Genomic DNA, 16,507 nt, shown 5'->3' on the forward strand with positions numbered 1-16,507 from the left:
GATCTTCCTTTCTTCAGATGAACCATCACCTCATCACCAATTTGAAAATCATGGTGTCTTCTAGACTGATTAGCATTCTCCTTATACTTCTGATTACTTTGCTCCAACCTCAAATTCACTTCCTTACACAAAGACTCCATAAAATCAACAATTTTTTCTCCTACAGCGCTTTTCTTTTCTTCACCAGCAACATCTCTCAAATTTGATATACCTCTAGGATGCATTCCAGTAACAATCTCAAAAGGTGTCTTCCCTATACTCCTATTCACAGAATTATTATATGCAAATTCAGCTTGTGCCAATACCATCTCCCAATTACTTAGCTTATTCCCAACTAAACATCTTAGCAAATTACCCAAGCTTCTATTTACAGCCTCTGTCTGTCCATCTGTTTGTGGATGAAATGTAGAACTAAATTTCAACTCGGTACCCATCTTCTTCTACAAAGTCTTCCAAAAATAACCAACAAACTTACTGTCTCTGTCTGAAATAATACTTCTTGGTAATCCATGCAATCTCACAATCTCTTTAAAGAAAAGTTCAGCAACGTGCTCAGCATCTGATGTCTTCTTACATGGTATAAAATGAGCCATCTTAGAAAATTTGTCCACTACAACAAATATAGAATCATACCACTTCACTGTTTTAGGCAATCCAAGAACAAAATCCATACAAATGTCAGTCCAAGGTTTCTCAGGAATAGTAATAGGTGTATACAAACCAGTATTTTGACTCAGTCCCTTTGCAACTTGACAAACTCCAGAACTCTTTACAAATTTCTGAACATCCTTATACATTTGTGGCCAATAATACTTCTCTTTCAGCAAACTCAATGTCTTATCAACTCCAAAATCTCCAGCTAATCCACTACTATGTTTTTCCTTAATCAGATTCAACCTCATAGGACTTCTAGGAATGCACAACTGAATACCTTTGAACAACATACCTTCTTGAATGAAATATTCATCATACTTACTTATGTGGTCTTTCAAATTTGGTGCTCTGCACTCTCTCCATGCCTCAGAAAAATCAAGGTCAGCATCATATAACTCTTTCATCTCATCAAAACTAAGAACTTCAACCTTCATTTCAGTCAACAAAGAGCATCTTCTACTTAATGCATCAGCAACTTTGTTAGTGACTCCACTCTTATGCTTAATGACAAATGTAAAACTCTGCAAGTACTCAACCCACTTCATATGTCTTTGATTCAGTTTCTGTTGACTTCCCAAGTATTGTAAAGCTTTATGATCAGTATACAACACAAACTCCTTGGGCATCAAATAATGTCTCCACTTCTTTAATGCTTGAACAATAGCATAAAACTCTTGATCATACACAGAATATTTCCTTTTAGCATCATTCAACTTTTCACTAAAGAAAGCAATAGGCTTACCTTCTTGACTTAATACAGCTCCTATTGCATTACCACTTGCATCACATTCAACTTGAAATACTATTTTGAAATCAGGCAAAGCCAATACAGGTAATTCAACAACCTTTTGTTTCAGAGTCTCAAAACTCTTATCAGCTCCATGTGTCCACTTGAATTTCTTTTTATCTCCCCTCATTGTCTCAGTCATAGTGTTACAAATAGCATGGAAATTCTTTATAAATTTTCTGTAAAAACTAGCCAAACCATGAAATGATCTTACCTCACTCACATTCTCAGGTGTAGGCCATTTCAAAATTGCTTTAACCTTCTCAGGGTCCATCTTCAATCCATCAGCTGAAATCACAAATCCCAAATACACAATCTCCTCTTGCATAAAGGAACACTTTTTCAGATTAATCAGCAACTTTTCCTCTTTCAACCTTTGCAATACTTGTCTAATATGCTCAAAATGTTCTTCCTTAGTCTTACTAAATATCAGAATATCATCCAAATAAAGAATCACAAACTTACCCAAAAATCTTTTCAGAACTTCATTCATCAACTTCATGAAAGTACTAGGTGCATTAGTCAAACCAAAAGGCATAACCAACCATTCATACAAACCATCTTTTGTCTTGAAAGCAGTCTTCCATTCATCACCTTCTCTGATTCTGATCTAATGATAGCCACTCTTCAAATCAATCTTGGTAAAATACTTTGCTCCACTCAAACAATCCATTATGCCATCCATCCTCGGCATAGGAAACCTATATTTCACTGTTATCTTGTTAATGGCTCTAGAATCATACACATTCTCCATTATCCATTCTTTTTGGGTGCTAATACAGTAGGTACAGCACATGGACTCAAGCTTTCTCTGTCTGCAACAACTCATGCACTTGTCTGTTAAGTTCTTCATTCTCTGTAGGTGTCAATCTTTATGGTGCTTTGTTTGGCAAACTAGCTCCAAGAATCAAATCCATACAATGACTTATACTTCTTACTGGAGGTAAACCATCAAGAATATCATCAGCAATAATGTCTTTATAGTCATTCAACAATTCTGTAATTTCTACTAGTACTCGGCTATCACTATCTGCTGTCACTTGGTCATTACTAGCTGTTGCTACTCAACCATTACTACCAACACTCGGTCCTCTAGGAACTATGGCAAAACAAACTTGATTCCTTTTCATTTCCTTTTCAAATTGTTTCCCATTTACCATGCAAATTTTTACAATAGTACAATTAACCTCATCTGGATTTTCAATCAAACGCAGCAATGTTTGTTTCTTCCCATTTACCCAAAGAGTATATTGATTCAATCTTCCATCATGTACAACATACCTATCATATTGCCAAGCTCTACCCAACAAAATATGACAACAATCCATGGGCATAATATCACACAAAACTTTATCAAAGTAATGTCCAATTTTGAACTTCACAAGGCATTGCTCACTTACCAATATCTTATGTTCATCTTGGATCCATGGAACATGATAGGGTTTGGGATGTTTCAGAATCTGCAACTACAACTTTGTAACCAACTCCTCTGATGCTAGATTTGTAGAACTTCCACTGTCAATGATCACTTCGCAGCATTTTCCAGCCATCTTACATCTTGTCTTGAAAAGACTTCTCCTTAAAACAGGTTCCTCATCACTTCCTTTATAACATCAAATTTTCTCTAGCCTCAGGTCCACTTGGTGAACCCTCATCATCTTCTTGAATCACAACATTTCTGTTACCTTGCCTACTTTCAGAGAATTTAAATTCAAAATATCTATGTCCCTCTTTACCACATCTAAGACAGTTACCATGAAATCCACCTCTAGAATAAGAATTACCTCTTCCTTGGTAAGAACTAGTGCCTCCTCGATAAGAATTACCACTTTTCCATTCAATCTTGCCTTTGTCATCATTCTTCCATTCAAATTTGCCTTTATCCTACATAGAACTTTCAGATCTACCACCTTCACCATAAGATCTACCTCTGCCTCTCTGGAATCTGTCACCTCTACCTCTTTGTCTTTGTTCATGCTTCTTTGTCAAGATCTCCTCAGCCTTCAAGGCATATTGGTATGCTTCTTCCACACTCTCCAACTTCACAAAACTTATTTCATCTTGTATTCCAGATCTCAATCCATTTATGTACCTCGCAATTTTCTCAACATCATCATCCACATGTCCAAATCTGATGCCCAGTCTATAGAATTCCTCAATATACTCTTTCACAGTCATATCTTTTTGCTTCAAATTTTGCATCTTTCTCAACAAGCTAACTTGGTAATCAGCAGGAAGGAATTTGTTCTTTACCTTGTTTACCATCTTTGGCCAAGTTCTGATCTTCTCCTTTCCTCTCCTTTGTCTATCAGTTTGCAAGTGCTCCCACCATAGTGATGCATGACTTTTCAACCTAGTGACTGCAATCTTCACCTTTCTGTTATCAAGAGTGTCTTCATACTCAAAGAACTTCTCCATATCCGAGATCCAATCCAACACAGCATTGGTGTCCAATTTTCCATCATAAGGAACAACTTCTACAACAGGCTTTGAATTTGCCCTAGACAATACTCGCAACAATCTTTCCTCATCTTTATCTTCTTCAGGGTTTTGGATTATGGTTTGGTGCTACTGCTTCATCATCACTTACATCATCAAGATGTGCTCCTCTCCTCTGGGTTGTCTCCACAGCATCTAATCTGGCTGCAATTTGTCTCAACTGATCTAATATAGCATCATCGGCATTTCTTCTACCACGAACCATCTTTACAAATCAGGTTCTTGCAAGATCGTAACCCTCTACAAGTTATAGGTCAAATCCGCAAATCTGCCACCCTACAACCAAATCCAAATCAGAGTTCTACACGATCCAATCTCCACTAGGATGAACCTCAAGCTCTAATGCCAACTGATGCAGGCAAGAGAGAGTGAAAACAACTAGGGCCAAGGGCTCACGCAGCTATCCAAACCACCCTGCAAGAGTTAACACAACGGAAGCAAACACAAGGAACAGCAACCAAAGGAGGAAGAAGAGATAATACTTTTATTGATTCATTTAAATATCTTCATACATGCCCAGCTATAAGGCCTTATGGGTTACGGCCCACTACAATACATTCATATACAAAGATCCAACAGCAAATTCGCACCTTCAGTTCTGCTCTAAAATCTTCTTCGCTAAAACTTGCCTAACTCTAAGCCTAAACACTCTATTTATACTTGCCAAAATGGCTTACAGATCATTCTAGAACATTACATAAGAGGAAGGCCGACCCAACAACGGTCTGGACTCATCCCAAGAAAAGATCTTAACATAAATGTCAGGAACGAAATAAATCCCGCAAGTCGACCGGCAGAAATCACGTCCAATTATTGGCACTCGGCATACACTAGATAACTCGGCACATGAAGAAACACTCGACATACACTGAATAACTCGGCACATGAAGAAACACTCGGTATACACTGAATAACTCGGCACATGAAGAGTCACTCGGCATACACTAGGTAACTCGGCACATGAAGGAATTGCTACAATAACTCAGCACACGAAGGAATTGCTATAGTAACTCGGCACATGAAGGAAACTGGATTGCTAGGCACATGAAGGAATTACAGAATGAACAAAAAATGAGCAGGCTAACCAGGCAACCCAGGATGCTCCTGCATCACACATCCATTGTAAACTCAAAGAACTTGGAGTGGAGTCTATCAATAAAGTGTACAAGGAGAAGTTGTGCAAGGATAAAGAGTTAAAGAGCGAGGAAGAGCATTTGAAGATGAAGGATTTAGCGTATGCAGCTGATATTCTAAATGAGTTGCATCCTGAATGGATTCGATATGTTTTACGTCCAGTTATAACCAATTTATGTGGTTGGATAAACCACACAAGATCACCAGGGAGATAATTCAGGGAGTTACAGAGTTCTGTGCAACTAGTGAGGCACCAACCCTAAGGACGATAGCTACAAATTTGGTTACTAAGTTAACCAACCAGATTCCAGAGCAATGAGCATCAATGATACAGTAGACCACGAAGTTCAATTTGCATTTAAGGTTATAGGTTACAAAGTATTATCAATCAAGCTGAATAAACAATGTGCCCGGTAGAGCTATATGTGCTACTAATTGGATCATGAAGGAAGATGCAACATACAACCTGTGTGAGAAGTTGAGAAGCCAATTCATGGTAAATATGAAAAAGATAAAGAGAGACAAGAAACAAATTTTCAAGTATGGAGTGATTCTGGTATGTATTTTCTTCTATATGCAAAATTTCTTTCTTGGTAGAGAAGCGGACAAATGGTAGTGGTGTAGATAAGTGAGTTTATTAGAGAATTAGGAAATAATTTCAATAATGTTATGTGGGATTATTTCACAGATTTTCAATCTAGTATGCATAAGAGAGAAAGAATCTCAGGAAACATTGTAAAGCAATATAAAGATGATAAATGTTTTCTTGGTGATACTGACAATTGTATTCTGCAAGCTTTGCAACCAAGAACCTTTTGGCCACCTGCCATGGGTTATGAATTAGATGATGAAATGGTAAAGATGTATGCCTATGTACTATTGTCTAAACCTATAGACACAACTGCACCTAGGTTTGGAACCTATGAGGAAGCCCACTCTAAGATATAGATGGAGTTGAAAAAACCAGTAGTACAGAGAATGACAAGAAGGATCAGTATGTTGTCAAAGAAATTTGTAAGTGAAGAAGCAAGCACTTCCACAGCAGCCCTAGAAGAACCAGCACAGGCAATTCCTATTACACCTACAGAAATAGAGGAGATACCGGTAGCAGAGAAAATCTACATGAGAAAAGGGAAGTCTCATGCAAAGAGCAAGCCAAAGGATTTGCTAGAAGTAGAGAAATCTGAACCGACCAAGGAAGAGAAGGAATTGGAAGTCAGAGGAAAGAAGAAAGGAAAGAGAAAGCAAAAAGATACTGCAAGAGAAGAAGAAGAAGAAGAAGAAGAAGAAGCCAGAACTGAGTCAAATAAGGAAGTCAAGTAGTTGAAGGAAAGTGGTAAGAAGATGACCCCTACCATTGATTTCATCACCATAGACATAATGGAGACTGCTAGACTAGGTACTATTGCAAGAAGATATCGACTCTGTAATGATGAGGATAAGAAGAAATTAGAAGATGCTATTATATGAAGTATGCACAAGTTTTGTATGACTCCAATTGAATTGTTTAAAATGCTACCTCAAGAACTTTATTAATTGATGGATGCAAGGTGGAAAGTGGCATTAAGATTTGATAGAGAGATTATGGAGAGAACACTTATGCAAGTGACTCCTGAGTTGGATGTTGATGATGTAAAGGTCATGGTTGATTCTTTCAGACAAGACTTCAAGATTAGAAACAGAGCATCAAGAATCCTAGTTGGTGTCACTCAAAGTGTACATGATGATACCATGGAGCAATGGAACAAAATATTGCAAATGCAGAAGGAAGCAGAACAAACACCAAAGGTGCAAGAGCCCATTGCAGAACAGAAGAAAGTTGATGAGCCTGTAGTTCTTCAAGTTGTTGACACAACTACTCCTAAACAGGTAATTGATGAAGTTATGTTAGACATTCCTAAGCAAGTACATGACATAGAGAAGTGGGATGTTAGTCAAACTAGTAGAGAGACGATAATAATTGAAGACATTCCTTATGAAGAAATTGACCACACCCCAAAGGTACAATAATACAACTGGTGATAGAGCCGAAGGAAGAACATGATAAGATAGTTGAAGAGCCAGTCACTATGGAAAGAAAACTGAGTCTAGGCGGTCCTAGTGAAAGGAAGAGGAGTAAACCTATTATTGAGCTCAGCCCAGTGGAAGAAGAGGAAGAAGGAGAAGGGAAACTCAAACCACAGTTGATATTGCAGGAATAAGCCCTAAGGAGTTACTAATTTTTTTGGAGAAGCTAAAAAGGAATGCAGAAAGGGATAGGTTGAGAGTAAAGAAAAAGAAAGCCAAAGTACTGAAATCAGAAAGGGACATACTAGCAGCCCTAGTACCTAATGTAGCGTAAAATCCCGAGGCAAACATGATTGATCAGATGGATGTCTTGATCAAAGCTGTTGCAGGTTAAGTTCCTAAATTGGAGACTGCAGCAATGAAGCTAGCAGAGAACAACTATGAGAAGAAGAGATCTGCAAGGTTGATGGCAACAATAGCCAGAGATAGGAAGATACTTGAAGAGTTGGTAGGTTGGATAAAGGCCACATTAAAGGAAATTGGCCAATTGCTGACGAAAGTGTCAAAACTTTCAGACTTCACTGAACATTTGAAGAATAAGGCAGAGGATGCACAAAAAGAGCTTAATGCCCTAATTGAGCAATTCAATCCTATAAAAAGCTTTGTAGCAGAGTATAGTGCCAAGGTGAAGATGATCACACACATGGTGAGACAGTTTCAGGATTAATAGGAAAAGAGGTTCATTACCTTATTGGAGTTGCAGTCATACTTGGCCCCGACTATGGAAGTGATGCAACAAAATGTTAAGAATGCAGAAGTCCTACTTGGCTTACCTGACATGAGCACTTTTGACCCAATGCAAGAGTTGGCAGAAGACCTTCATGGGCAAACCATTGCCATGAATCACTTGAAGAGGTCATGGGAGAATTCATTGGATTCAACCAAGGAAAACTTCAAGGAGGTCTTTGACAGGGATGTAAGTTCAAGTTGATATTTACTTGTGCATAATTCAGCTTTTGTAACCTTCGTTATTGTTGACAAAAGGAGGAGTATAACATGTGAAAAAAAGAATAAGGTAAAGGAGGAGAGTAAGTTCAGTTGAGTGATGTTCAGTGTTTAAGGGAGTCATCCAATATGGATTATGTCCTGCTCTAATCAGTGGTGAAGACAAACCTTGATGAAGTCTTGATAAGTTACCTATTTCACATAGAGTGTGCCATCAATGCCAAAGTGGGAGATTTTTGGCATTGAGATGGATTTTGGTGAAGTGATCATATGAAGTAGTGTTATGGGTTGTCGCTGATGGCAACTTAGCCATGGAAATTGAGTGAATCAACCCGTAAGACAAGAGGATGATTGGTAAGCAGCTAACCAGATCGGCAAGAAAGAAAAAGTATAGCAACTGGTTTACAAGCAGACCGACGGCAAAAGATTATTTTGGTGGCGATTAGTGTGTAATGAGAATTAAGTGGAGTGGTCATAGATACACTATGTAGATGCCTAGTAGAGACTATGGCTACAATTGCAACTCATGATGATGACAGGTGAGCAAGAATCTCACTAACAGATGGAGTTGCAAAATAAATTGCTCATGCTCTTGAGCGGCCAGTCTTAAATCCTTTGATTGGTGATAAATATGAATGAAGTGGTGAGCTCAGATGTAATCATGACATGCCATAATTGATGAGGATATATTGAGGTGGCAGTTGACGATCAAAGAGAAGATTCCAAAATAAGGTTGGAGTTGGTCAAACACGTTTTGATTGTTCGAGTAAATCACATGTAAATCCTAATATGAATCGAGGCGGTGAAGGAAAATGTATTATGACACCAAGATATGTGAATTGAATGTGGTAAATGAGTGCCAAGGTTGAAAGTTGAATGAATGGTGAGGATTAAGTGGCAAAACTGATGTTCCTATCAAGAATTGTTCTTAGACTTGATGAGAAAAGGTATTTGGATTTATTTGTGAAGAAGAATTCGGTGTGCTAGGGTTGTGATTGAGGTATTGAGCAGAGAGCAGTTTTAGATTGCAGAGAACAGATTACATCTGTTACCTATTTTCACATAGAGTGTGCCATCAATGCCAAAGGGGGAGATTGTTGGCATTGAGATGGATTTTGGTGAAGTGATCAGATGAAGTAGTGTTATGGGTTGTCACTGATGGCAACTTAGCCATGGAAATTGAGTGGATCAACCTGTAAGACAAGAGGATGATTGGTAAGCAGCTAATCAGATCGGCAAGAAGGAAAGCAGTTAAGTATAGCAACTGGTATACAAGCAGACCAACGGCAAAATATTATTTTGGTGGCGATTAGTGTGTAATGAGAATTAAGTGGAGCGGTCATAGATACACTATGTACATGCCTAGTAGAGACTATGGCTACAATTGCAACTCATGATGATGACAGGTGAGCAAGAATCTCACTAACAGATGGAGTTGCAAAATAAATTGCTCATGCTCTTGAGCTGCCAGTCTTAAATCCTTTGATTGGTGATCAATATGAATGAAGTGGTGAGATCAGATGTAATAGCGACATGCCATAATTGATGACAATATATTGAGGTGGCAGTTGACTATCAAAGAGAAGATTCCAAAAGAAGGTTGGAGTTGGTCAAACACGTTTTGATTGTTCTTGAGTAAATCACATGTAGATCCTAATATGAATCGAGATGGTGAAGGAAAATGTATTCTGACACTGAGATATGTGAATTGAATGTGGTAAATGAGCGGCAAGGTTGAAAGTTGAATGAATGGTGAGGATTAAGTGGCAAAACTGATGTTCCTATAAAGAATTGTTCTTAGACTTGATGAGAAAAGGTATTTGGATTTATTTCTGAAGAAGAATTCAGTGTGCTAGGGTTATGATTGAGGTATTGAGTAGAGAGCAGTTTTAGATTGCAGAGGACAGATTAGATCTGACAGGCAATAAGGAGTGCTACATCCAAATCACACAACTTGTTGTTCCCTAATAGTTCCAGCAAGGGAAAATCCCTTAATTGGGAGGACCTTAACCAATCTCATTGTGTAAACCATTTAATAGGGTGTACTCTTAGAAGGAGTTCTAAAATCCTCTAAGCAAGGTAGATCCTAACATATCGTATTGTACTTCTAGCAGTGTACTAATCACTCCTAACAGGGTGAACCCTCACAAAGGGTATTTGTAGCTCCTAACAAGGAAAACCTATTTACTGCAGTTAAGGGCTTGTGGGCATCATCCCCACCATGCTTTTCTCCCTCTAGCTGATTTCCATTTGTGATGATTGTGTGATGTTTCATGTTGTTTGCATTTATTTCATTTTTGCGGTTATAAGTTATATGTTTTAAAAGTTGTTATTGAAGTTGAATGCATTAGTGATTGAATTGGTAGGCTATTAGTTTGATATGATTGAACTACTAAATTCCAGGATAGATCATTTTAACAGATTAAGCTAGTTTCTGGCAAATTTACTCCTTTGGATGGATCATATCAGTTTAAATTATTTCTTATCACAGCATAAACTTTATGACTGATAATCTACGTAGTTGAAAAAAATACAGGCATGTGACAGTGAAATTCAGCATTGCAAGGGAGACAAAATGCGGTAGCTGTTGCCTTATCTAGACTTCCTGGACTCAAGTTCGTTTCAGCAGCCATCTCAAAGTGGTAATCACAGACTGAGGAAGAATATGCTAAGGATGATGCTTTGGCTGCTCTGTTGGGGGGGTGCTACAACTAAGGACAACAAGAATTCTTTCCAAAATGGATTCCTTTATCATCAAGGGGCAATGCTCTCAAGTCCAAAGACAAAAATCAAAATGAAAGTAAGGTTGAAAACCACTATTTTTCATCAGCTGGCACATTAGATACCTTACACAATGGATTCAATTATCACCAAGGAATAGCAGTTTTGAGTCAAAGACTCCAAAGTCAAAAAACAAGATCAAATTTCAGTTGAAAATCACTTATCTATCAGCTGGTCATGTTGGATAGTCTAAAACATATGCAACAATTAGAGTATCCTACAAATGTAAATGTCTTAATAATGCTGCCAAATATTTTGATTGAAATTCGAGCCTCCTGACTTAATATTTTTTCAAAAAAAATTAATCATTTATTTAATGAAAAAGCATACGCAATTTTCAAGGGTTTCTTAGAGAGCAATATTGGGGTGTTTTCAACCCGTTTTTGTGGGTGTTTCAGTTTTGAGGGTTTACAAAAACCCATCAAAATTTGTGAATCACATCTGAAGGAGTTCATTTTTTCCCATCCAGACTACCTTCTCTGCAATTTGTTTTGGAGGGTTTCATAACCCATGATCAAGGTTTTCTCAATGCTCTTTGTTTTGCACCTGCACAAGGGTTTCTCTACGTTTTTTGAGCCTGTGTGTTTTGAAGCTTGTGCCTGACATCTTTTGTTGCTTAGAGCTATAAGATTTCCACAATCTATACAATTGTTCATGACAGTTTCTGGATTTAAGTGTAAAAGAAAACTATCAACATTTTGGATCACACTACATGATCCATCATCAGGGCACAAGAAATCATAAGGAGAGCTCCTTATGCTCTCTTGCATCTTGACAATGGATCATGTAGTGTGATCCAAAACGTTGATGATAAAAAAAAATTTAAACAATCAAATCCAGAAATTGTCATGAATGTCTTTTTTTTCTATCATGACATGAACATCCATTTTTTAGAAACCCACATTTTTTCTTCTGAACATGTGGTGTCTGTACAATGCCTACAAAGTCTTTGTCTGTGATTTCTTGTGTGTTGGGAGATTCTTTGCACATTTATTTTGGCGTCAAGTTTTTCAGCAGTTTCTGCATGCCGCAACCTCTGTTTTCTGCAGCTTTTCTTGACTGTTTTCCTCCTATGCAACTGGTTTCCCTTTCCCCAACCGTGTCTTCTGTGGATGAAACCCATGTTCATTTTTCAGGCCTACTTTTCCTGTTTTCAGCAGCCAGGTTTTCACACTTTTGCTGCTGACGACGGAGGATTCATTTGCTGCCCATCTTTTTGTACCTAGCACTACGGTTTTGAGGTTGTTCTCTGTGGCCAGGGTTTTTGGAGCAATGGTTACTTCATTTTTTCCACAGAAAATGTGTTTATTCTAGAGTTTTATAAAGTTTTCCTCAAGAAATTATTCTAGGGTTTTATAATTTTTTCCATAAAGAGGTTTTGGGTTTTATTATATTTTTCCACAAAAAAAAATTCTGGGATTTCCTCGATTTTTCTAAATCTTGGATCATGCACTTCCATTTTTTTGCCTGATTTTTCATACAAAAAATCATGATTGATGTTTCAGTGTCTGGGTTTTGTAATTTTTGAAGAAAATATTATGTAAGGTTTTATTAAAAAAATTCAAATAATTACTGTTGGGTTTTTTTATTTTATCGCCTAACAATACAAGGCAATTTTCCGTATGTGATCTTAGCATCACATAAGGGTTTGGTGATTTCTTCCACAAAAACCACAGTTTCTTGCAGTCTGATTTGGGTTGTAATGCTCATCTGCAAAAGCCTTTGCAGAATTTTTAATAAAATTCCAGTTGTTTTTTCTGAAACAGTGGAGGGTTTGACGATTTTCTTCTCAAAATCATGGTTTCAATTTCATAAGCTGAACTCGGTGTCTATAGACTATAGCTACAAGGAAGAACAATTTTTCTTTTCTAAAATCAAGTTGGAAGGATTGTTGTTATAGATATTATTGGTCATTTACAGAAGTTCTTGTAGATGCAGGGAGGGTCTAAGCAGCAGGCTCATTTTGTAGAGCATTCTTTGCATTTGTGGCCAGAATGAAGCAGCCTTCTATGCATTTGTGACCAAAAGACCTGCAGATTATGTCTTCTGTAAAATTCTTAGAAAGATGGCCGTTGACAGAGGTATTAAAATAATGTCATGTTTCTTTAATGGTCATCTTATTTTAGGTCTACATAGAAAATAGCAATTGATACCAATTTTAAAGCACATCAACTTGCTATGGTCTACATAGAAATATTTGTATATTTCACGGACTATCTAAAAGGATTAAAACAAGTTGTGATTGAGAGACATCCAAATTTCGCAAACAGTTTCTAGAAAGGACAGTTCGAGTTGACTGTATAAATCTATCCTTTACTAGCATCTACCATCATCAAACAGACGAGAAAATTATGAACAAAACTTAGAGGGATTTCAACAAAATTATGTGGCTGATTTACAGGTTGCATGGGGTTCAGTGACTACAGTTGGCTCAAAATTGATATTACACAACCCATCATGTATCAATTGGTATGATCCCATTTCAAGATTGTAAAGGTATTGTATACCCTTATTAATGGAATGGGATATCCAAGATACTAAGGTACATGTAATACAGAATTTCATAGAGAGTCAACAAATTTCACAAGCTCTCAAAGATACCCTCAACAGAATGAAGAACCAGCATTTGCAATTGGCAATTATGTGTTCCCCAGATTACAAACTTATAAACAAATCACTGTTAAGAAGAAAGCACCTGAGAAATTACTCCAAGTTGCTATGGACTGTTGAGTCGTCGAAAATACTTCAACATGTTCAACAAGGCACTTATACCTTGGAATTACTACAAGTGCCCAAGATACACAATACATTCCATGTATCTAGCTTAAAAATAGCAATTTGTCAAGATTTCAGTACTTCACCTGTATTGTTTCCCCTTGATGCAGAAGAAAATTGATATTGTTTCCAGAATGCATCCTGGCCACTGAAGAGCGCAGATTGAGGAACAAGATTCTAATAGAGTATCTAGTGCAATGGAAGGATTTAGCTACAACAGAGGCTTCACGGAAGGGACTTGATATACTTCAACATCCTTCCATGTTTTCTTGATCGGGTACCAAATAATTGAGGAAGGATAGCCTTGTAATAAGCCCATGTGCATTAAGGGAATAAAAAGGAAAAAAGCTTTAGTGGAATATAACATTTAATATTCTAATTGGAAACTTAGATAAAGTAGCAATTAGGTGAAAATGTGGTTCTAATTGTAGCTATATTAATCAACTAAAGTGGTTTTCCTGTACCTCAAAACATTCTATAAAATGTAGCCTCAATAAACACTTGGAGTGGTAGGATAAAATCTTCTAGGAAATACATCTCAATAATCTAAAAGAAAAAGCATCCACATATATCTGATCAGACCTGTGGCATTATTAACATTTATAACTAAGCATCAATTAGAACTAGTAGTCCTTAAATTACATCATCTATAGTATTTTAAACTTTTTGAATATGAAACTTCTTTCAATTGTAGAATAAGATATAAAATTGACTTACCTTCATAAGGAGATTGAGAGGGTCCAAGAATCATTACATTGAAATACCGCAAATTGTCTTCAGAAGGAGATGCACTGATGCCAGGAGCTGGAAACGTAAAATTGTTGTTTTCATTTAACTATAAAAAATAAGGGCATTAAAAGGAAAACAACATAACAGTGCATTGTATTTTTTCCTTTTAAAGATAACGACGACTTGCAACAAGTCTTGTTTTCAATTTAAGCATTATTCTCAGACTAAATTGTAGTCACTTGTGATAAGCCTCCACTTCGTGAAACTTATCATAAAAAAATTTGATCATATCCCAAAACAATAACCACTTTCCATTCAGTAAAATATAGTCCCGTATATGTTTTTGTTATATTGTTACCAGGGTATTTATCTGGCATACGATCATGAAAATTTAAATTAATGTACATCTACTCAAGCTAAGAGTTTAACTTGGCCAGACCCGAAAATTCTGGCCACACTGTTACTAAGGCTTCAAGACTTCAAGACCATTCTTTGTTTTTAATAAAGTGTTGTTTCCTTCAACAAATTATGGGACAAATCTTTCGAATTCAGCTGCATAATTTCAAATTAATCTACATAGACCCATATTACAGAAGCAGTGATGCATACCAATACCTCTCACACGGATATAACTGGCCCTTCGAACTTATCAAGTCTAATAGATGTCTAGATTTAAATGGAGCTGAGATTTTTATAAGTGAAATAACAGGGTAAGCGAAGTGGCCTTTATTGTGAGTGAAAATCTAGAATTAAGTATACTTGAACCAGAATAACATTCGAATGAGAGATCTCCATGAAAATCCACTTGATACACCCATGCAAGCATCAACCATTTCCGATTTTAAGAATATTAAAAACAAGCGACTATAACAATTCAATCCAGAGCAAATATGGACCCAGAAAACGTATATTGGAACGGAAAAGATTTAATATAAAATTTAAGGAAAAGCATACCCGGTTCGCTGATTAGTCGCTGAGTTTCCTGCAAATGTATGATGCAAGTTTACATTATTAAAACCAGCAGGAAGAAAAAGGTGAGGAAAAGTAAATTTACCGTCAATGGGAAGACGAAATGCCAGAACTGCTAATATAATGAATGTAAGATCACCAAAACCTGAAATTTCTTGAAGCGAATCGTTTTCCTTTAAAAAGAAAATGATTGGAAATGCTAACCTTGATGATTCTTCGAGGCAGATTCGGATTGGCCATTGCAGCTGCAGGCAGCGACTGATGATGATGTTGATGATAATCCCCCCTTGATTCTGCTTATGTCTATGTTTAAATCAATTCACAGATACACAACAACAATAATAGTGGACATTCAAATAGACAATTGTTCCCAATACGAAAGTGGCAATGGGTATTTTGGAGCATTTGCGTTCCCCTAACGCTGTTACTGCTGCTGTCTGTTCACAAGCATCTCTGCCCTTTTTTAATTTAATTTTATTAATTCCTCTTTTTCAGTTTCGTCTTCTTTTGGAAAATGTATCAAATTTTGCGCTCTTGGTAGGCGACAGCTCGGTTTCAACTATTTTCTGTGATGGGCGAGGCATTGGATGGCTCAAGGTATTTCCAAGGAATAAGATTTTTTATCTTGCTTTTTCACTCTCCATCTTACTTTTATAATGGAGGATTTAATTTCATTCTTAAATTTTTTTAAGCTAGTTGATACTTTTAGGCTAAAATCTTTTTAATTGAAAATAAAAGATTTAAGGATATATATTTCCTTATATACTTTTATGCTAAATTCTTTTTAATTGAAAATAAACTATTTAAGGATATATGTCTCCTTATAATCATTTCAAACATGATTTGACCCTCACTCTTTATGATATCAAGGTCTTAAATTCGCTCGACATGATTCTTAATGGACTCACTCAAGAACTATTCACAAGTTTCTACAACCCATGTAACTATCTATATTATGCTTCTCAATTTGACTGTCTACAGAGTTTTTAACATTGACATTTCAAGCCATACTATGTGAACCATTGTTTGTGTGTGTGTGTGTGTGTGTAAGAGAGAGAGAGAGAGAAAGAGAGAGAGAGAACTTAAAAAATAGTTTGATGCAAACCAAGACTTGCTAAAAGAGGGAGAAAAATATGATTTCCTTTCTCCCCCTCCCCTCTTTCTAGC

At 36.8% G+C, this 16,507-nt stretch overlaps 1 protein-coding gene across 1 annotated transcript in view; it reads right to left on the reverse strand.

The window, feature by feature from the left end:
- LOC149556806 (ubiquitin-conjugating enzyme E2 36) overlaps window positions 1-15,964 on the reverse strand; it is a 35,500-nt gene extending 19,536 nt beyond the window's left edge. Inside the window, exons 1-3 of the mRNA XM_089831355.1 lie at window positions 15,545-15,964; window positions 15,326-15,353; window positions 14,360-14,446 (exon numbers count right to left, since the gene is read on the reverse strand). Of these exons, the coding sequence (XP_089687481.1) occupies window positions 14,360-14,446; window positions 15,326-15,353; window positions 15,545-15,580 (151 nt within the window). The 5' untranslated portion in view covers window positions 15,581-15,964. The remainder of the gene's footprint in view (window positions 1-14,359; window positions 14,447-15,325; window positions 15,354-15,544) is intronic.
- Between the last annotated feature and the right edge of the window lie 543 nt (window positions 15,965-16,507).

The sequence above is a fragment of the Cupressus sempervirens genome, chromosome 5, assembly GCF_028749045.1.
Source record: "Cupressus sempervirens isolate cs-2001-9-10 chromosome 5, ASM2874904v1, whole genome shotgun sequence".
NCBI lineage: Eukaryota > Viridiplantae > Streptophyta > Pinopsida > Cupressales > Cupressaceae > Cupressus > Cupressus sempervirens.